Consider the following 21,458-nt stretch of genomic DNA (forward strand, 5'->3'; position numbering starts at 1 on the left):
TTTTTCTTCCCTTGTTTGCAGGTTTTGCTGTAGGAACAAGGTACTAAATATATTTCTCTCATCTATCTATGACCAGTTGTTTGCTACTGACAGGTCACTTGTTCCAAGAATAAAAACCTTACATGCAAACATTAATCACAAAATAAATTATATTGATGAAAATATATGATGATTGGCTGATTTTTGACCTACGAACAAAGTGTTGTTTGTTACAGATTAAAGGAAGGGAAATTCCAAGAACTTGGCAGAATGTTTATAAGACAAGAATTTCAAAAAGCACCTGAGTGGCCGTCCTCTGCAGTACCTGCAAGTTTTTAAGTCCTGTAGATTTATACTCACTTTTCACTCACTTTCTTAGTTCACATAAAAACTAAAGACTTACAGATCAAGAGCCAGTTTTTGCTCCTTGCCATTTGTATGGATTTTCTGGCAATGCAGCCATCAGTGGGATGACTGCCTGCAGCTCTGCTGCTCTCAGCATCTTACTGAGTGGCACAGACACAGAGAAAAGGGTATGGAGGTAGGAAAGGTTCTTTTGGAGGGGTTTCTAAAGGCCCTAAATCCTTATTTCTGTTGTACCCAAAGTCTCAGCCTTGCTGTTTCAGAAAGTTGTCCTAAATGAAAGCCAAAGTTGATTCTTCCCCTCTGCACCAGGCAGGAGTGGGGAAAAAAGACATCCCAGTCCTTGCCCAGACAGGAACAATTTAACCACTGATGTAGAGCTTGTGTAGGTTCTGTCAGGCCTTGGCTGGCCCTGCTTCACAGGGAATGGAGGAATGCCCCATGGCCACTTCTGCTCCCATACACACCCCTTCAGCTTCACCAGGTGTACTGGCAGCAGAGCTAAGGGTTTCGCCCAGGATGCTTCCCAAACCTCATTAGTCCATCCTCATGTTTTAATAAGAAGAGATGAGACCTAGTGATCTGAGATTACTACTGAAGCCCAGAAGATGTAAACTGTAATTCAGTGCATGGCCTCAGGTGAATTCTTATAGCTCCAAGTCTAGTTTCATCATCTATAGAGTGAGGATAATAATGAGGGTAATAATAACTCCATCCCTCACAAGGGACATGAAAATAGTCTTACTTTTATTTTTAAACTTAAACACCTCCTCCAAAGGACTCTTTAATCCTTAATAGCAATACCTTGTGTAACTGCCTAGGGGAATTGGAGTGGAGAGATTTATCTCTTTGGTCCCTTCCTCAGCCCAGCCTGTGGATCCTTGGTGTTATCCTCTTTGGGTACATACTGGAAATCTGATTGGCTTCTTAAGAGCAATCTTTTTGGATTTTAAAAGTAAGAGTGTTTTGGCTTCAGGGCATGGTGGAAATAGGAGTAGAAAACAAATCTATCCAAATCCTCGCTTCCCTTAGATCTTCTGCCTTTCCATTTTAAAGGACAAACTGGGAGTGGTAAGGGAGGGGAATGTCTTCCACCAACTGTGAGGACAAGTCGTTTTGGATCAAATTTTGTTTAATTCTTCAGTGATGTTTTCAAATACTTGTCAGTGACATTCTGTGACATTCTGTGATACTCTACTTGCAGAGATTATTTTTCTTCGTGCCATCACACCTACATATCCGGCCAACCAGGCAGATATCATATTTGACATTACAGAAGGAAATCTAAGAGATTCATTTGATATCATCAAGCGTTACATGGATGGTATGACAGTGGGTGAGTAGTGTTTTCTGCCTACTTTCTTCTTTTAACTATACTGTAGGACAAGGTCAAAGAAATTAATTCAAGTAATTAATTCCTACCTTGATTTTCAAGCCAGTGTTGATTTCATATTCTTCAGTCCAATGTGTTATTTGAACTAATATCACAGATAATTTTTTATTCAAGATACCAGAGGCCTATTCCTTAATATGAGAAGTATTTTAACTTTTTTTTTCAGAACTGGCTCTAACTAAAAATGCAAATGGCTTAGTTCTAAAATGATGAGGGACCTAATGTAACCAGGAGCAGTTGGCAAATGATTTAAGGTCCCAGCTGATGTGTTGCTCTGCCCAATGGGAGCTGCTTGGGCAGTGGCAGGGGAATACACTGGAATTCTCATGACAGGTATTAAAAAGGAGCATTTGATTGCTCTCTATTAAGGTTTATTTATGAAAACAAATGACTACTGTTCCCACTGAACACTTGTGCTTTGATATGTGAATGTGCAGATTCTGCTCAGGTTCATACATGTGCTTCAGCAGGACTTGTCCAGTGGAAAAGAAAAATCACTGCAGCTTTCATATGGAGGGTTGTGAAAAAGCCCTATTTCACATGGTCTGAAGGTGGCACTGGTGTATTTCAGAAGCAGGATAGCACAACATCAGCTCTGCAAAGGCTTTATGAGCTGTAGATAAAAATCCTAAGTCATTAGGTTTCTATTTCTTTCTTGATCAAACAGAAGTATACATGTGAATGCTGAGAAAAAGGGAGAGTCTGTTAAAACAGGATGATAAGATTACAGATTTCAGTTATTGGGGCATTTCTTTAGCAGAGCATAAATGTTATCAGATCCCACAGGAGCTACAGTAGTTTGCTTTTCGTGCCGTGTGTTTCTGTCTGTCTGAAATAAGAAAGAAGGATGTGTTTGGAAATTCGACTGGCCGAGGTATTTGCCTGAGGGAAGGGTTTCCATTTTGAAGAACAGGTCTGTATTTCAGTGGTATTTTACTCGGTAAACTGGATTATTTGCCTCATGTTGTAAAGAGAGAAAGGATGAGTTGAGAAGATATGATACATGCCCAAGTATTCCCAGCTCTGTGAAAGAATTGGGTAACTCTTTCTTCACCTCAGTTCCCCCTATGCAACATGGAGATGATAAAACATGCCTACTACTGTCTTAATTAATTCTTGTGTGTAAGATTCTTAATTAATTCCTCTATGTAAAAGTACTTTGAGGTTAATAGGTGGAAGCTGCAAAGAAAACTGCCTGCAGCAGAACTGGAGAAGGAAAATCAAAACAACCCCCCAGCTTACCTGGAGGGGCAGAGGTTCAGGACAGCAAGTTGTCTATGTGATATTAGGATTGCAAATAATTCTGCCAGAAGCAGTTCTGCTGTTCTCCTCATAATATAATTTTTATTATTATTAATAGTTGGAATGTTAGGTGTTTCCTTAAAAAGTGCTGGGAAGTTTTCAAGACAAATCAGCTACGATCCTAGTCCATGAGAATTCACAAAGTCTGTCTTGTAAAGAAAGGGAAGGGCTTGTATAAGGGAGGAAAACCCCAAAGGGCATAGACAGTACCAGAAGGCTTTAGTGGTTGTTCCACTAAATCACAGGGACATCAGAACTGTGTGGAAGATAGCAGCTCTAGCAGAGGAAATGCCCAGCTAAGCCAGTAAGAGAAGGGTTTTCAGGAATCTTTCTGCAATTACAATGTTTCAACTTGTTGCAAAAAGTAATTTATGCCGTTCTGGGAGAGCACACCTGGACCAGCATGCTGGATGACCACATACGCCACTGGGATCCATATAGCATATTTTTAGGGTTTTTTTTAATACATACTTTTTAATGTCTTTTTGCTGCCTATATAGGAAATAATAGATTAATTTTGATAATAAACCATAAAAGCATTGGTAAAAGAAATAAGAAGCACACTTCATTCTGTTGCACTGTTTCAGGAGAAATTACCAGAATATCAAAGCTATTTTGTCTGCTAATGGAAATTAGATCACCAAATATTTTTTTTACAAGACTAATTTTCTCTACACAAGAAAAGATTGAAAATTTCTACAGTAAGCTTTTTGTTGGCTGTTTTTTTGGTTTTTTTTCTGTTAAAGAAAAGACACAAACTAGTTCAGAGTGTGATGAAATGCATAAGGGTATGTGGAAAAAAGCAGGAAAATAATTACTGAAAGACCTTAGTGTAATAAACCTTGACTCAGTATCACACTAGAGGAAGCCAATGAAGGGATTCAGAGAGAGGAGGGAACACTGGGTAAAGAGAGCAAGCAAGGACAGGCCAATGAAGATGCCCTTGCAGGAAGACCCTCATTAGTAACACAGTTTTAGCTAGGCTGTCACTAACAAGGTCAGAGATGATGCCTTAACAAGGACCTGCATGTAACCTGTGCTTGCATGGATGCAAAAGAACAAGATGCTCTCAGAAGTGCAACTGGGGGAACAAAAAAAGTGAAAAGATACAGTTCTTTTGGGAAAGGTTTAAAGACTGAGAGGAGATGTTAAAGATGAAGTTACAGAAGAAAAGTGGGTGCTTCAACACTGAGAATTTTGGGCTGAAAAGATTCAGGTTACCAGTTTCAGCCATTATCCCTCTAAGCTGATGCTGAGACTTCAGGGAGATGTTAGGGAAGCTGAGTTATGTGTGAGATGGGCTGGAGAATGGGTGATCAGGCTGGTTTGTGCTTTGTTGATGGAGAGGTTGCAGCTGAGGTCATTGGAGGAGATGAGTGTGAAGGAGCAGGTCGTGAGAGAGATAAAAGAAGAAAATTGAAGCAGAGGAAAGCGCTGCCCCAGGGAATGTTATGAGAAGAACACAGTCTCCCAAAAGGTATGTAGAAGAAGCAGGCTCAAAGGTAGGAGAAGAAAGAGGCAAGGACAGTATTGCAAAATCAAGGAAAGAAAACATATCAAACAGGAATCAATGATCAGGGCTACCAGACATGGAGGAGCCAAAAGAACTGAGAGCAAACTCCAAAAGTAGCTCTGCTGGCCTACAGAAAGTATCTTCCAGCGTAAGAGGAGGAATGAAATCCAGATTCCTGGAGAGACAGTGTGTAGACTTCATGCAATCTGATGAAAAATAATTGTATAAAAGTTGCTTCCAATATTTTTACCCTGCCATATTAAAAAGAGATGCAAATCCCCAGTCTTTCCTGGTTCAGGAAGTGCTGAAGACTCCTTGTTTCCTGGTGTGGTTACAAGCCAAGGTGGCAATGAATATAAATGATACTGTTAAAAACCTAACATCACTTACTAGTATGGGTGGGAGAAAAACAGAAGTGCAGACCTATCCAGTTGTGTTTGGTGTTTTTTTAAGGCTTTTATAGACTTCACTGCATTCCTCCTTTAAACAGCTGTCAGTGAAAAATGAAGAATGCATTTTCAACCTGTGCAAAAATGTCCTATCAGTGCCTAAGGTATTATCAGTTGCTATAAAACACATTCCCCTTTAGCTATGCATTCATTTTTTAAAACAGTAATCCCACCTTGTAGTCTGATAAATTTCAGGAAGGTTTTAAAATTTCATAGTATAGCTAATAGGAGTTTTGATGGGCTGAAATCTTCCATATTGCATTTGGTAATAACCTATGCCTATATTTTTGCCTATTAAGCAGAATGGTGCTATTCTTCTGAAAAACAAGCAGAGCCAATATAGCTATAAAAAGTCACTATAGAGTTTCTGTGGGGGGCTGTGCTGGTGCTTGAATGCATTTGTATCTACCCTGCTATGTACTACTGCTCTCCATTGTTATTTGCAAGGCTTACATTCAGGACTCTGTCCTGAATTTCCAACCTTTTTTACGTGGGTGAGAGTTCACAATGTTACCTTTGAACCATTAAAGTATCTCAACTACTGACAGTACTATGCTGGATTGATCACCAGTGCAATTGCTACTGTGGTATCATTGTTCAGTGTGTTCCAGAGTCTGAGGAGAGACTTGTCAGAAATGATAAAGAAGATAAACAAAACTAGTTACCATGAGCAAGTGTGTGAGATCCCATGTTAGTTGGGGCAAGAGAGGGAGACTGGAGGTTTGTTTGACTTCTGTCAAACAAGAAGTTTATAGTACAGGGGTAGTAGTTTTGTATCTCATCAGTAGTTTGGCTATTCACAGTGTGGCAAAGTCTTTTTACAGTCCTCCATGCAAATGTTGGTATGGTCTGACATTAAATTCAGTCATTGGTCTGCAAAAGATTTGGTTCTGAACTTTGTCCCTGGACCCACTCTCCATTGCCAGGCAAGTACCTTCTTATTTCCCTCTGCTTCTCTCTCCTCTGTTGCTCCAGACTATCTTTAGGGCCAGAGGCTGGCTGGTTCTTACTGTGCACGTGTTTTGGTGTTCAGCAATGTGAGTTTCCCAGATTGATGTGGGCTTCCTGGCACAGCTGGTGCTGAAAGCAGCAGTTCACCTACAGCAGGATTTCTGTGAGGCAGGGGAAGTGTAGGCAGAGCCAGGGAATCAAGGCAAGCTCTGCTGTTTACAGGGGCAAGGAGAGAGAACACTTGTTATCTCCTCATGTGGATCCTCTTTATTGAAAGTAAGCAGCAATAGGAACACTTTTTTATGATTATAATGTCATTAGCATGAAACAAAAATGGTGTCTGGCCATACAAAACTGGTGCTGCCCAGTCATTACCAGCAAACTCCTGGAGCAGGACATAATTCAGTAGGTTTTTCAACAGGCTTTTGCAGCTGTACATTAAAAAAGACACAGTCCCTTTTAGTATCTTTGCTCTGGTTTCATCTCTAGAGTTTCCTCTCTCACAGGAGGACCTCCTTAGAAAAGAATATTTTGTGAGTTTTTCTCTGTGCCGGGTTGCCCTGTTGAAATTAGCAGCTGTCCATTCGAGGTGAGGTTGCCCAGAAGCCATTTGGTAAATAGGATGCTAGATTTACTGCCTAAACCTGCCCTTTCAGGGTGCTGCTGACTGCACTGCTCAGTAGTCAAATTGCTCAACAACCTCCCTCCCCTCCAGGAAAAAAATGAGGATGAAGAGCTCCTCTGGGGGAAAAGGAGCACCTTGAGCAGGAGGAAAATTTTAATTTCATGTCTGAGAAATGCTGAAGGTGTTTTTCTGATGAGAATGAGTCTTGATCTCAAGTGGAACTACCTTCCTAATGCCAAATTTCACTCTAGCACATTGCAAGTGTCTGGTTAATCCAACTCTTCTCCTTGATCTGTGTTCATCTCAGCTCTCAGGTGGTACAAGGCATTACAAACCCATTCATACAGGCCACCTTTGGTTACAGTTTCCATAAGGCTCAGAAGGCAGATAAATTACACTGTGGCTCTGATGAAGTTTTGTGAACTGTGGTGTGAAGTATAAAACCTGACAGCTTGGGAAAGAAATGGATTGAGTTAGGGGCAGCAAAGAGCACCAAAGTCCTTGGTTCAGATTGCATAGCATGCATTTTCTGGTATTCATGTTAAACAGTGGGCTGAGATGCTGCATAAATCAGCAAATAAAGCCAGGTTTGAAATCCAGTTCACCAAGAAACATACTATAGGAATTCCTCTGACAGATGTCTATGTGAATCCAGCTTTCTGAGGTGCTCTGTCCCAGTTAAAAGTAGTCAAAGACCCGCTTTTATGATGATCTCCGAGCATGAAATATAACTGGAAGTGATACTCAGAGCTCTGGTTTAGTTGAGACAGTGGTGTTTGGTCAAAGGTTGGACTCAAAGGTCCTGAAAATCTTTTCTAGTCTAAATAATACTGTGATTCAGTTGCTTCTGCTGCTGCATCTGAGTTTGTGTATTGATAGCAACCATTTTATTCCTGCAGCAGTGCCTGCATACCCTATAAAAATGGAAAAGGAAGATAAGACCCAAGGCATATTGTGAATCTTTCCCAGTATGTATATATATGTAATATATACACACAGATGCCTGGCTCACTTAAAAACAACCCTATTTTAACTTTTGTTTTTAAAGGGGCAAAATGTAGTGAAGTGAGCCCTTATTTCAGCCTTTGAGAACTGGTCAGGAATTGACACACACAAAAGTTCAGGAAGCTTCCTTCTCAGAATTCTGCAAACAAGAACAGCAGAGCTGTTGCCTCAAGGTGATAACTGAGCACTCTTACAGGGGCTTCTGTGTCAAAGCCTCAGGATTAGGTACTTTTTCTTCCATGGCAAATCAAATCATAGAGCCATATCATACTGTGTGCCATAATTGTGGCTCTTTGCCAAGAAAAGCTTTTATCATGAGGGTTGCAATAGTTAATTGTCCAGGTGTTATGGACCCAAGTGTGGCTGAGTTGGAATAATGCAATTGTGGGACAGGCAGGGTAAACACAGCCACTCTCACATGAAGCCCCCTGTAAATCAGATATTGAGAATAAAGTAGCAGGAGGCTGATTTATGTGATTTTGCACATTTTGAATGTTCATTGCTGAAGTTTTCCCACCTATTTTTGTAATATGTAAGGCTCTTCTACTACATAGAGCATCTCGCATTTTTAAAGAGGGAACAGGAAAGATCAAAAAATATATGATGGAAACTATTTTTTAATGAGGCTACTTCAAGTATAGTTATTGCATTTTAGGCATGAGTGATTTCACAGCATTGTCTACATTGAAACCCATTGCAAGGTTTGGCTGGAAGGCAAACCAGACATCTAAAAGCACTTCAAGTTTGCCAAACCAAGATAACAGCACATCTCTCTGAAGTCATTCAGCATCCTTAATAAAGATCACAGCATTTGTCAACTAGCCAAACCTCAGTAAAATCAAAGATTGTTTCTAATTCTTTCATAATACCAAGGCTCCATATGATCCAATATGACAGATAATAGCTTTGAAAATACTCAGCATTTGTTTCTGACCAAAAAATGTATTAATGTGATGACGCCTCTTTATGGCCTCTTTATTTGATGCATTTCAGCAATCAAAGCTTTCTAGAGAAGCCCAAGCATTAATGAAATTAAACTTCATGGAGTTGTTGAATTTATAATAAATTGAATCCTAAATTTCTGATCTGTTGAATAGTGCAGAAATATCCTTTTTCCATGCTGAAATGTAATTCCTGTACTGTAATTTCATTTTTTCCTTTGGAGTTGAAGCAAAAGGGAAATGAGAAGAAGATTCAGTTTTATCTAAACTTAAGCTAACACCTGTACCCTGGGTGGAAACTTCAAAGGCTATGAGTACCTGGAGAGTTTAAGACAATTGTTTAAGCAGTCTTTAAAAGAGAGTTTTGCCTTTACATGGTTTATAAATTATTCCAGTGGCCACAGATCTTCTGCATATGGGAGAGATAAGAGCCAGAGGCAGTGGCTGTGGTCCCAGACATGGCCCACCTGGATACACTGTTTTTCTCAGGGGTGTCTTGACATGCCCCTGGTCCTCTTTGACACTTCTCAGAGAAGCATCCAGTACTGCCTTGAGCTGCACTGTTGGATAATGTTTGTTGAACTGCTCCAGGGACACACACACATATTTATCATATATATATATGTGTGTGTGTGTGTGTGTGTATACACACATATATATTATTTTTGTGTCACTGCAGTCAGCACTGAACCAGCAGTCTGGTTGCAGGGCCTGGGTCATTAGGAGCCCTGTTCATGCAGTACTCACTGTGACAGCACCAAAATCACTTCAACCTTTCTATTCCCAATAGGAGGAAGACAGAGGTTGTGTTCCATGTTATGGAGTTTTGTGGGTGCTCCAAAGGGAAATCCCCTTCTCCTGTCCCCCTCAGAGCACGCACTCCACCCTGTGGTCAGATGAGTGCTTGTGTGGCAAGCTGTGGTTTTGGTACTTTCAGGTGTTCATCCAAGGAAAGGGGTGAAGGATGTAACAGGACCACTATTTTTGATCAGCTTAAACCAGCAGTGAAATTACCTTGAGTGTCACATAGCTTATAAAAGTGAATTTTATGTGACCAAACTGACTCCTGAAGTATTTTATAAGCACCTGGTTGCTCAACAATTGAAGAACAGGCCTTTTTCCTAAATAAAGATCTGGTCATGTTTGAAAAGTATGCTTCTGAAAACCTTGTCCCCAGATACTTCATCAAAGATATCTATAACCATACATATACGTATGTGCTACATTCCTGTGAAGCAGCTCTCCATCAGCATGGAAACCTTGTTAACATCCAGCTCTAACTTGATTCTCCAAAACTTTTCTTTTGCAAAATGTTCACCGTCAAGCTTGAATGAAGGTCTAATTCACAATGTTATGAGGGGAATATACTTCAAAGCAAGAGGAAATCTATTTTGGTAGTTGTATTTTGATTAATGAGTTTTCTGAGTCCTTTCACTGTAGTTATGTTTGTCAGGTGTGGCAACTTAAGGATTAATCATATCTTCAGAGCTATTTTTCTACATATGATTTGATGCCTGAAGTGATGAATACCAAGAAATATTTCATTTTACAAAGAGCAACCACTTATTAATAAAGCAGATTATATCAGAAACTATAGAGCACTACATTGCAGGAGCCACATTGTTATTGTGACAAATAATTGAGAGAAATATAAATAGCTTTCACACACACACACACACACTCACACACACACAGACATGCACACAAAAGAAAATGAAAAAGACTAATCAGCTTTTGAGAGATGGAGGAATCTCAAGTATACATTAACTTTCTGAAGTCAGCAGACAGATATCTGGTGGTCTGGGAAATGCCTGCAGTTTGACAGCTAGATTGTTCCTTTAGGCACAGTCATGAACTGGAGAGGAGTGGAGGAAAATAATGCCTGTGAGGCTGCCCATGGTGGCAGGAACAGGGCAGGAGAATTGGTGACAAAAGGCATGGAGAAAGCTGAAGTATTCAATGCCTTCTTTGCCTCATTCTTTGTTGATAAGACTGGCCTTCAGGAGTCTTGGGGTTCTCAGAGCAAGAGGAAGATATGGAGCAGGAAATATTCACCCACAGTGGAGAAGGTTCAGGTTTGGGAACATTTGAACAAAATGGGCATAACCAAGTCCATGGGTGCTGGTGGGGTACTAAGGGACAAGTTTTGGGGGAAATGGCCAATGCCATTGTAAGGCACTCTCAACTATCTTTAAAAGATTGTGGTGATCAAAAGTTCCCACGGAAAAAGGCAAATGTCACTGCAATCTTCAGGAAGGCCAGAAAGGATCTAGGGAGGTACAGGCTGATCAGCCTCACCTGAGTCCCTGGGAATGAAGAAAATCCACTGGAAAACATTTCCAAAAATCACAAGGACAAAGAGGTCACTGGAAGCAGTCAGCAAGGATTTATGAAAGGGAAATCATGCATGACATCCTTCTACAAAAAGATGACTGGATTAATGAGAAGAGTGGATGTTGCTTATCTTGACTTTAGTAAGGCTTTCAACACCATTAGTCCCTTAATGCCCTCACAGGCAGCCCAAGGAAATGTAGGCTGGGTAAGTGGACAGTGAGATAGATTGGAAAAAGGCTGAACTCCAGGCTCGTAGGGTTGGGATCAGCAGCACATTTCACTGCCACTCACCAGTGGTGCATCCAAGGGGTCGACTTTGGGGCCACTTTCTTTATTAAGGGCCTGGCCAATGGGCCAGAGAGCACCTGGACAGGGGTGATGAACCAGAGCTGTGCTGCCAGGCAGAGGGACCTTGACAGGCTGGAGCAACAGGCTGACAGGAGCCTCGGGAGGCCCAGCCAAGGCAGCTCTCGCTCTCCCAGGTGCAGTATGACATTCTCTGCTGTGCAATGTTTGAGCACTGCATTTTCAACAGTAGGACACATTAGGCAATTAGGAGTTGATTCACTTCCCTGGCACAGTATAGGTCAGTAAATACTTGAGTAGCTATGTTGGCAGAGCAATTTATGCATTGCAAATCATTACTCTGGCACAACCTTTTGTGTAATAAGCAGAAATCTTTAGGAAAAATAAATATTAAACTTTAACACAAAGCTTTTTGCAGAACAAAAATATTGCTAAAATATCCTAAAATACATATTTTCTGTTTGTGACCAGGATGTGAATTATTTTCCAACCCTACTAATAAATTTGTAATGAATACTGAATAAGAAATTACAACTCTTACCATGACTTCTTTTGAGTTAAGGTCTGAAAAGCCAAAAATTTGCTATGTAGTTTTAGCTTCACACTACAGATATGTATTTACATGTTGTAAACTGAGAGAGCTTGGTGTTCAAGCCTAACCTGCAACTCCTACGATTTGATCCAAAGAAACATTAATTCATGTCTGGATTTATTTTCCTCTTGCTTATTTCTGGAACGATACTAACAATTTACCTTTTATAATAATCACTGCCATGATCATTTCCCTAATCCTAAATTTCCTAATTGCCTGAACATCTCTTCTGAAACTATGACAACACTCCTAAGGTAACACTGATGCAGTAGAGATGTTTTCTCTTAATTCTGTAAATCTTGGCCTGCATTATAAAGCAAAAAGCCTTCGGGAGAAAACTAAACTTGAAGTTATAGTCCAGGATCTCACATTAAGATGAGGAAATTGGTCTTGTATTGCTTAAGTGAAACTCATAAACAACCTTTTCTCCTTCAAAAATTGTTGGCACACATTGCCACCCGTGTGCCAGAGTTTTGGGCTCCTTGTCTTTAACAGCAATACAATGGCTGTAGGTTTCAGGAGGAACAACCTCCTTTGTGATACCCAAAGATCCATTACTTAGAAAGGGGTAGTTACTGTTGTGTTGTGGTAGTTAGGACTATTCATTTCTGACAAGGCTGTAAAAAGGACCAGAGTTTTCTGTGGAGAAACAGAGACCCAGGAAACAGCCATATGTAGGACTTCAGAACATGGGCTGAGATCATTTGGAATTTAATACAAAAGCAAATAAATTACTTAAGCTTCGGTTGAGTTTAGGTTCCAGCTCCACAGGTCTCATCAGATTTTCTTATGCTTGATTTTTTCCTAATTGATCATTTCATGTTTCAAGTATCCATTTAAAGCATAATAAAAATAGCTGGAGGAAAAATTACAAGGTGGGATTTTTTTGTTGTCATTGAAATCTCTCTCATGTAGGTGTCACAAGCAGCTCATCCCAAAAGTTCCATCTGAAAATAGCACTCTCTTACCATGTAATAGCATGTTCTTTTGACAATCCTTCCTGTGCTTCTTTTCAAAGGAGGAAATTTTCAATGGGTTCACAATGGTTTAAAAGTATAGAGAGGAAATTCAGGCTGGATGTACAGAAGAAATTCTTCCCTGTGATGGTGGTGAGGCCCTGCACAGGTGGCCCAGAGAAGCTGTGGCTGCCCCATCCCTGGAAGTGTCCCAGGCCTTGGAGCACCTGGGTAGTGGAAGGTGTCCCTGCCCATGGCAGGAGAAGGAACTGAATGGGCTTTAAGATCCCTTCCAACCTAACCCACTCTATGGTTCTGTGATTGTATTTCATGATGGACTTAAGCTTTCACTTAAAATCAGGCCTGCAACAGCCCAAGAGTTCGGAAAGGTAGGGGAAAACCAGACATGCTTGATCTCACATAGGATTTTATTTATCTAATGAGGATTAGACATTAATATATGTTACTTTCCGATTCATGTAAGTTAATTTTTATAGTGCATGGCCACTGCAAACCCCAAAATATCCTGAATAGCAGTGTGTGCTTATTTTGAAGGAAATGCAAATGATGAGCTATGATCAGACTTTGTAGCATCACAGAATTATCGAAGCTGGAAAAGACCTTTAAGCTCATCAAGCCCAACCATTAACCCAGCATCACCACCATGTTCACCACAAAAACCATGTCATTTGTTTGACTGCCTCTGGTATTTCAAATATATATCCCATTCTTATTATTTTACATAGTTTTTCAGAGTGTTTAACTTAAAATAGATTTTAGAATTAATAAAAATATATCTTGTTCCATTTAGGATCCCATTAATAAGTTAACTATAGATTAATGGTTCAGAAAAGTGGATTTTCGTCTTTTCATCTCTTCATGCTTTCTCAGTAACTCCTTACCATGTATCCCACATTTATTCAGTCCACGGTCAGTTTTCAGGTGACCACAGATCATACAACTAAACAGTGATAAAAAAAAATTGCAAACTGTCCTAAATCGATTGTTTGTTCCTAGAAAAAGCTGCTAAATTAGTGTTTGCCTGTAATGTCAAGGGTGAAGTGTTGCACTAGTGAAAACTGGATTCACCCAACAGTAACCAACCACACATCTCTCTGTTAACTCGCCTCCCGAGAAGAGTTACAGGAAGGACATTGTGTGCTTGCTGTGAGCACAAAGGGAAAGAAAAAGGTGTCTTTTTACTCTCCTTTGGTATGTGGTGACAGGGAAAAACAATATAGCTGTAACCTCATGGGATAAGCGATGGGAAAGGGGCAAGAGGAGTAAGAGCTCTCGTGCCTGTTGCTTAACACAAAGCTTGAAATATGGTTGAGGGAATTGATCCCAATTTTGATAACTGTGTTTATTGTATTTCCCTGAGCATAGCCCACAGGTTATTTGGAAGAACAAGTTTTGATTTGGCAGCAGCTGTGATTGTTTATATATACACAAATACATATGTCTGCATATGCCGGCAAGGCAAGGAGTTTACTGCAGCACATCCCCTCTTCCAGCAGTCACCAGATACAGCCCCACTGTCAGTCTCTGATTCCTTGCCTGATCCACTAACATTTTTCTGCTTGACTTTTTTTGTGGGATCCTTAAAAATTTAGGATCTCTGAAGCTCTCTTTTTGATGAATGGGTATAATTCATGTCTGTTCTGTGCTCTTAATGATGATACAGATTTAAATATTTGACTAGACTCAAGAACCAATCTCTGTGGAAAATCCTATGAGCTTCACTTCTGAACCATAAAATGTAACAACTGCAACATCTCTACCAAGCTAAACTAGTTGTTTCTTATGGCAGTATGAAAATAAACTGCTTATTTCTGCTTTGCTTTTTGTACACTAATGTAATCCCTCTTAGAGGAACTTTCTCTAGAGGAAATGCAAATGCAATGTGAGGAACACCATGATCCAGATCCCCTGGGAGTGTAATTGCAGCAGATTTTGTGGCTAGCAGTGAAAAAAAGAGGAAGAAAGGTTCTTTTAAGCAGGAGTATTTTAAGGAGCTTAGCACAGGAATCAGAATTAGGAGTCTGGAGGGAAGATGTGAATGCGTGACAAGGCAGGGACTTGTCAGCCAGAATGGGTTAATGTGGTAACAAAACAGCAGCTCTTCTCCTCAGCCAAAAATGGAGCTTCTTAGCAATTCAGCTGCTTAATGCAATAGTACAAGCAGAAACCAAACACAGAGGTGAATTGCCTGAGGGTCTCACATATTTCAAAGCAGAGAAATGTAATGATATCTTTAAGAGGTATAGACAAGCCAAGGAATACCTGTGGCATCTAGAGAACATGCCTTATGAGGAGCAGCTGAAAGAGCTGGGGGAGCTGAGCCTGGAGAAAAGGAGGTTCAGGGGGAAACTTCTCAATCTCTACAACTCCTTGAGGAGGGAGAGGAGGGTGCAGCCAGGTGAGGGTCAGGCTCTGTTCCCAGGGAGCAAGAGACAGGACAAAGGCAAACAGCCTCAAGTAGTGCCAGAGGAGGCTGAGACTGGATGTTATGGAAAATTCCATCACTAAAAGGGTTGCCAAGCATTTGAACAGGCTGCTCAGGGAAGCGGCTGAGGCACCAGCCCTGGAGGGATTTAACCAATATGTGGATGTGGCACCTGGGGACATCAGTTAGTGATGGCTTTGGCAGTGCTGAATTAAAGGTTGGACTTGATCTTAGAGGCCTTTTCCAATCTAAAAAATCTATCATTCTCTCTGGTTAAAATACTAGAAGTGCTGCTGAAATGTTTAGGAATATTAACAATATTATCCTTGCTATCTTATTTATCCCATCTTCTCTGATAAAAAAAGCTTTGGTAAGTCAGTGACAGTTACTCAGATTATTGGCTGTTATCATTGCTCTGACTTAAAAATATGTATTATATATTATTTAGGTTATTTTCCTCACTGTGCATGGTGACATGCTTTACCTTAGAAAAAAAATAAAAAAACAAAACATGAAATAATAAATAGGAGAGGAGAGTAGCTCAGTATTTTAATTATAGAGCTTTAGGAGCTAGGTCATGGTCAGGCCATGTGACATACAAAAACTTGTTGCCTCTCATTCTGAGGCTGTTTGCTTTCACAGATCAGCAGGTAGAAAAGATTGTCATAGATTCTTTTTACAATAAGGGTAAAGTGTGCAAGAGAAAGAAATAACTGCTTTTTAAAAGGAGGTCACCAAATCATGAAGATACCCAAACAGATTTGGGACATGTGATGACAACAGCAAATCCAAGCACAGGTGAGGTCATGGAAGGCGATCTGCCTGGCCTGTGACACATGGCATTTTCTGCAGGTTGAGTCTGTGTTCGGGTCACAGATGATGGACCAAAGAGAATGAACAGCACCAGCAGCTCATCAGGCTGGAGGGTACCAACGCTGGTAGTTGTACCTGCAGGCAAGATAACACGGACACTTGAGGTTGCCTGAGATATTGGATGCAGCAGCAGGGGGAATCTCTATATTCATTTATGATCACATTAGGATCATGTTGTTGTTGTTGTTGTTGTTGTTGTTCCTGTTGTTCTTCTTCTTCTTCTTCGTCTTTGTCTTCTTCTTCTTCTTCTTCCTCTGTGCTAACTTAACTGAAGTCTAATACTGTTGGAAAAGAATTGGGGTGAACTTGCTTAAATGAGCTCACCTTCTTTGCCAACTGTAGAGCCTGTAGCTTTTGTCCCTGAGAGGACCAAATGGTGGTATGTGAGAGCCCTCTGTTTTCAAGTAATTTCCTGAGCAGCCCCAGTGGTGCTCCTGACATCCTGCAGACAGTGACTCACAGAACACTGCCACAGTGCCACAGTGCTCCAGGACCAAGTCCCAGTCTGCAATTATTCCCATGGCAAATCTGAGTGGCTCCATCCAGCTACTTTGGATGTAGATGGGTAAAAAAGAGATCAAAAAGCAGCTGCTTAATTTTTACATTCCCTGACTTCTCAGTGCATTTAAAAATCGTAACCTTCCTGCTCCTATAAGGTATGCTTTTGTACTTAGTGTTCAGCTATAAATGCTGACAGCAGCCAGACCACAAATCTGGACCCATTAGTTTGCCAAAAAGGGATAGTGAAACAGCATGTTTATGCAAATGTTTTAGTGTCTCACAAATCCATGTAACTTAAAATTACACCCAGAATTACTACATGTGGCTTCTTCAAATGTGTCCTGGGCTAAATGCTTCTGAAATACTGACTGATTCATTGAGCCATGTATGTGAAGTACATGGGCCAGGCCTAGATCTCAAAAATTTTCTTTAGTCTTTTGTATGAGGCAGCCCAAGGGACTGCTGGCCTTGTTTGGGTCTGGCAGAGCTATGTCTCCCTCCTAGGTGATGTGAAAGGTTTGAGACAGGAGAAAATCAGACCCAGGAAGCATCTTGCATGATTTCCACCTGATTTTGTCCTTGACTTTGGTGGAGAAAAATACTCAAGTTTTCCATTTTAACACTTGTCACAAAACAAAAATGCAAAGCTCTCAAGGAGTGAATCTGCCAAGTGCAGCAAACCTCTCATGATTTTGTCCAGAAGAACATTTAAAAGGTTTCTTCTAACTCTTCTTTTTTCATTCTACCCATTCAGAATGGATTTATCCTTACTCATATGCTGTAGGACAAAGCCACTGCCTGTATTATCCTGTATCGTCCTCATTTAATTAATGGGAGAGAAGGGAAATAGTGTGATGGTCATTTCAGGATCTCTAGAATATTGGCACAACAAACTATAGAAATAGCTATTTTCAGAGTATTCTTTCTACATTTCTTTCTTCAATATAGCTGTCAGCATGTGTGACATTCACTTCTCAAGCCATTTTATAGGCTGGATTTTAAAACTACAGCAAGAGAACTGTGTGAAAAGGCACTGCCACGTGGACTGCCCATTGCAGTGTTTTCCCATTGCATCTTTTTTCCTGCCTTAGCAGGGTGCACCTCAACAGGAAAGAGAATGTTACTAATGGATTTGAATGCTGCATCACTGATGTGTGAATGTTTTCCATACTGTGGCATAGCATAGCAGAGAAAACACCACTTGCTTTCCCACCTCCAGAGCAGAGTAAACTAGTGGAGTAGTGCAGAAAGTGTAGAATGCTATAACAGGATTGCTAAATGAAACCAGCAGCCTTTGCTCTCTAGGGCTTGGTGGTTGAACTGCAGAAGCTGCTCAAGGGGTTGGTTAAAAATTGCCAGCAGTGAGTGATTTCAGTGCTGTGCATTTCCGTGGTTCTCAGTTAGAGCAGTGCCTGCAATAATGTGATTTGTTGTTAGCAAAGTGCTTTAAATGCTACCCTAAAGGAAGGCCAATTTAAGCAAGGCCTTTCTGTTTCAATAAATCATCTGCCAAGCCCAGTCATGTTTATAAGATACAGGAGGGTAGCCAAGAAAGCTAAAGAAAATAAAATGTAAGTATATATATATATATATATATATATATATATATGCATATAAATTGTAGGGGGCAGGATGCTTAAAAAGTGTATCCATCAAATATGTCAGGCAAAGTGACTGTGGTGAGAAGTTTGCAATTTCACTTCATGCTGAAGATACTAGTTAGTGTTTGAACAGGACAGAACTGTAATGTCATCACTGCCTTAGGAAAAGGTGCTGACAGCCTGCATAAGCAAACGTTTATGTCTCCCATCAGATCTCAGGGCAGTGTTCGTAGGGATCAGCTGCAGCTGCTTGGCAGGGACTCCATGATGGTACTGGTGTGCTGTCTTGTGAAACACAGTCCCCAGCATGCAGGAGGAGTATATCTCAAATCATCCTTCCTTAAACTGTACATTTCCTTCTGAATCAAACACACAAAACACTGTCAAAGCAGTCTGTTGTCAGAAGGAGGTGTCTGTGGAGGGGAGTCCCCACCAGACTCCCTGTGCCTGCTGGTTGACCTTGGCTTCATGTGATTTTGACATTTGGGGACATCCTTTCCAGATGAGAGCAGTTTGGTAGCTGCCTACTCTGTAACACCAGGCCTGGAAAATAAACAGGAAGTGAGAATATATTTAGAACCTGATCTGGAGCCTTTGGAGTCAATGGCAAAGCTTGTGTTGACTTTGTTTTGTAGGTCTGAAGCTGTATCACTATTCTGTGTAGCCACAGTGCTTCAAGGCACAGATAACTCCTCTTGACCCAGATGTGCCTCCCCAGGGTCCCCTCACACACCCTACCTAGAGCCCAGAAGCCCAATGTCAGCATCAGTCCCTACCTGAACACTGCTGGAAGAGGGCTGGTCTCTGGTTGTAGCACAGCTGAGGATCTGCTTGTTCTGGACCCTGCCCCACGTGTTGCCTCCTCAGTTTGCCTCCGGCCCAGCATCATCCATGAGCCAGGCTGTGATGTGGGTCTCTGGATGAACCTGGCTGCCCCTGGCCTGCCCTGCCACCTGGCTGGGATGTGGACACAGCTTACTTCTCCCTTACAGCTTCCTTCCTTACCTAGCCCCAATGTTGGTGAAGGAATGGCCACCATTCACATGAGGATGACATGGGAGTAGATGCAGAGATAGCCTCCTTTTCTCCTTGTGTCCAGTGGGGTTGTCCATCCATGACTCAGCACATTAATGATTCACAGATTGGTGTCATCTGATGTTCACAAGGGAAGGGTTGATTTTAGTGATGCAATACAGATAGTTTCTACTGTTCCAAACAAAATGAGGTTTTCAACACGATGCCAGGAATTTCATGGTGTTCTCAGGTGTGCTCTTGTACTCCTCCAAGCAATGTGTGTTCTGGGTTACCAAGGGAAATATCCTTCTGCCCTATGTAGAAGCAGTGTCACAGCATGCTTATTGAATTTATGTCCCCAAATAAAAAATAATGTACTGATTTTAGAATGTATAGGAGGATTTTACCATTTGCAACACTTAAGTGTATCATAGATCTTCGAGATATTTTGTCTAAAAAGTTGTGTTTTATCCTTCTTTTACAAGCTTTCTTGCAAGCTATTTACAGACCCAATAGATAAAATACCTTTCCCTGGGCAGTACTGAACACCAAGGGTGGTGTAGCTCCCCCGGAATTAGCTAGATTCTCCTGCTAATCTCAGCAACCTATTTCTGTCCCAACAGGTGTAGTTCGCCAGGTGAGGCCCATAATTGGACCTTTCCATGCCATCCTGAAACTGGAGATGAACTATGTCATGGGTGGGGTGGTGTCTCACCGCAACATCGTCAACGTCCACGTCTTTGTGTCCGAGTACTGGTTCTGAGGGACACCCACAAGCAAGTGCTCCAGCCTGAAACATTACCACAAGCTATTATGTCATATCCTTGTTTTTAAAACCCAATAGTGTTCTTTCTTGTTTTATTTTTAAATATTTGGTTTATAGTTTAAGACAAATAACAAGCTATTATGTTGATTAGACATAGGGTGGAGCAAATTAAGTGAGCCTGATGTAGTTGTTTGTATAAATATGTAGTGTGTAAAACTGCTCAGCTGCCTGGTGAAATTTAAAACATTTCTAAGTGTTTGGACAGATATCAAATATTGCTCCTTGGCCAGATAACATGAGTGACAGGCTGTGGAACAAAATAGATGTCAGAATTCATTGGGATGAGTATATGGTACCTTTGGATGGAAGAAATTGGATAAGGATTAATAATTTCACCTCAAATTAGCTACCTTGAAGAAGATTGTCAGAGAGTAATAAATAGTTAGGTTTGGGCCCTCTGAAGAGGCTCCCAGAATTGCTAATTATTCCTGAAAAGTTAATCCTGGATATCTAAGAAGTGACATTCAGCTGCAGCTACCAGAGGAAGTGCAAAATGAAATAGAAATACTTAGAGACTAACAAGCTATTGCACATATTGAAAAAATACTCCTTCTTTCTGGTACTTATTATTTCATTGTAAGATTATTTGATTCTAATTAAACAAGTACCTCTCGCTGAAATTATTCTGTTACAGGAACACAGAATATTGCTTAAATTCCAATCTCACCAGTACTCAGCAATACATGGGAAACTCAGACCATATCTCCTCTGTGTTATAAAGCTCCATGCCTTTTTAAAATTGTTAATAAAATTAGCATGTTAAACTGTATATTTTCTATGCACCAAACCAAGGCATATGTAATAATATAATGAAAATCTCACAAATAAATGAATGTTTAATGTATTTTCTGGGCATCAAAACACTGTATCTTTTTTATTACAGAACAGGAAATAAATAACTCCATGTTTCATTTTGTTATGTTTCTTAAGATATGAGGAAATAAAGAAGGTCAGATGGGAAATACTCTGAAATATGCCATGGTTTCTGATTCCCAGGAAAACTATATGATACAGCTTTTGTAAGCAAATTCATCGTACACATACTCCTCACTCAAACCAAACATCCTCGGTCATTACTGGCACTAAGCATGAAACAGGCTGCTGTGAGAAGCTGTGGCTGCCCCAGCCCTGGAAGTGTCCAAGGCCAGGCTGGACAGGGCTTGAAGCAACCTGGGATAGTGGAAGGTGTCCCTGCCCATGGCAGGGGGTTGGAACTGGATGAACTTTAAGGTCAGTGCGATCCTGCTACCTTTACTTTTTAAATAAAATGTTTGTGGTCTGTGTCTGTTTGGGAGGATGTTATTGATGCAGAAAATAGCAGATGCCATTTTGCAGCAGAAAACAAGAGTGTGGGTTCTGAGGGATGTTTCTTCTGAGCACCAGCTTCTAGCAACCCTCTTGCAGTATTTTAGCAGTTTGCATTTAGTATGCCAGAAATGGCTTTTACAGGGATGCTGACACATGACTTTTCTATATTCTGTGGTGGTG

At 40.7% G+C, this 21,458-nt stretch overlaps 1 protein-coding gene across 1 annotated transcript in view; it reads left to right on the top strand.

The window, feature by feature from the left end:
- FBLN1 (fibulin 1) overlaps positions 1 to 20,881 on the top strand; it is a 79,088-nt gene extending 58,207 nt beyond the window's left edge. The window contains exons 16-17 of the mRNA XM_005526997.3: positions 1,547 to 1,678; positions 19,768 to 20,881. Coding sequence (XP_005527054.1) covers positions 1,547 to 1,678; positions 19,768 to 19,907 — 272 coding nt within the window. The 3' untranslated portion in view covers positions 19,908 to 20,881. The remainder of the gene's footprint in view (positions 1 to 1,546; positions 1,679 to 19,767) is intronic.
- Positions 20,882 to 21,458: the final 577 nt, after the last annotated feature.

Source organism: Pseudopodoces humilis, chromosome 5 (genome assembly GCF_049639895.1).
Source record: "Pseudopodoces humilis isolate 2021_Gansu_Grassland_sample_001 chromosome 5, ASM4963989v1, whole genome shotgun sequence".
NCBI classification, from domain to species: domain Eukaryota; kingdom Metazoa; phylum Chordata; class Aves; order Passeriformes; family Paridae; genus Pseudopodoces; species Pseudopodoces humilis.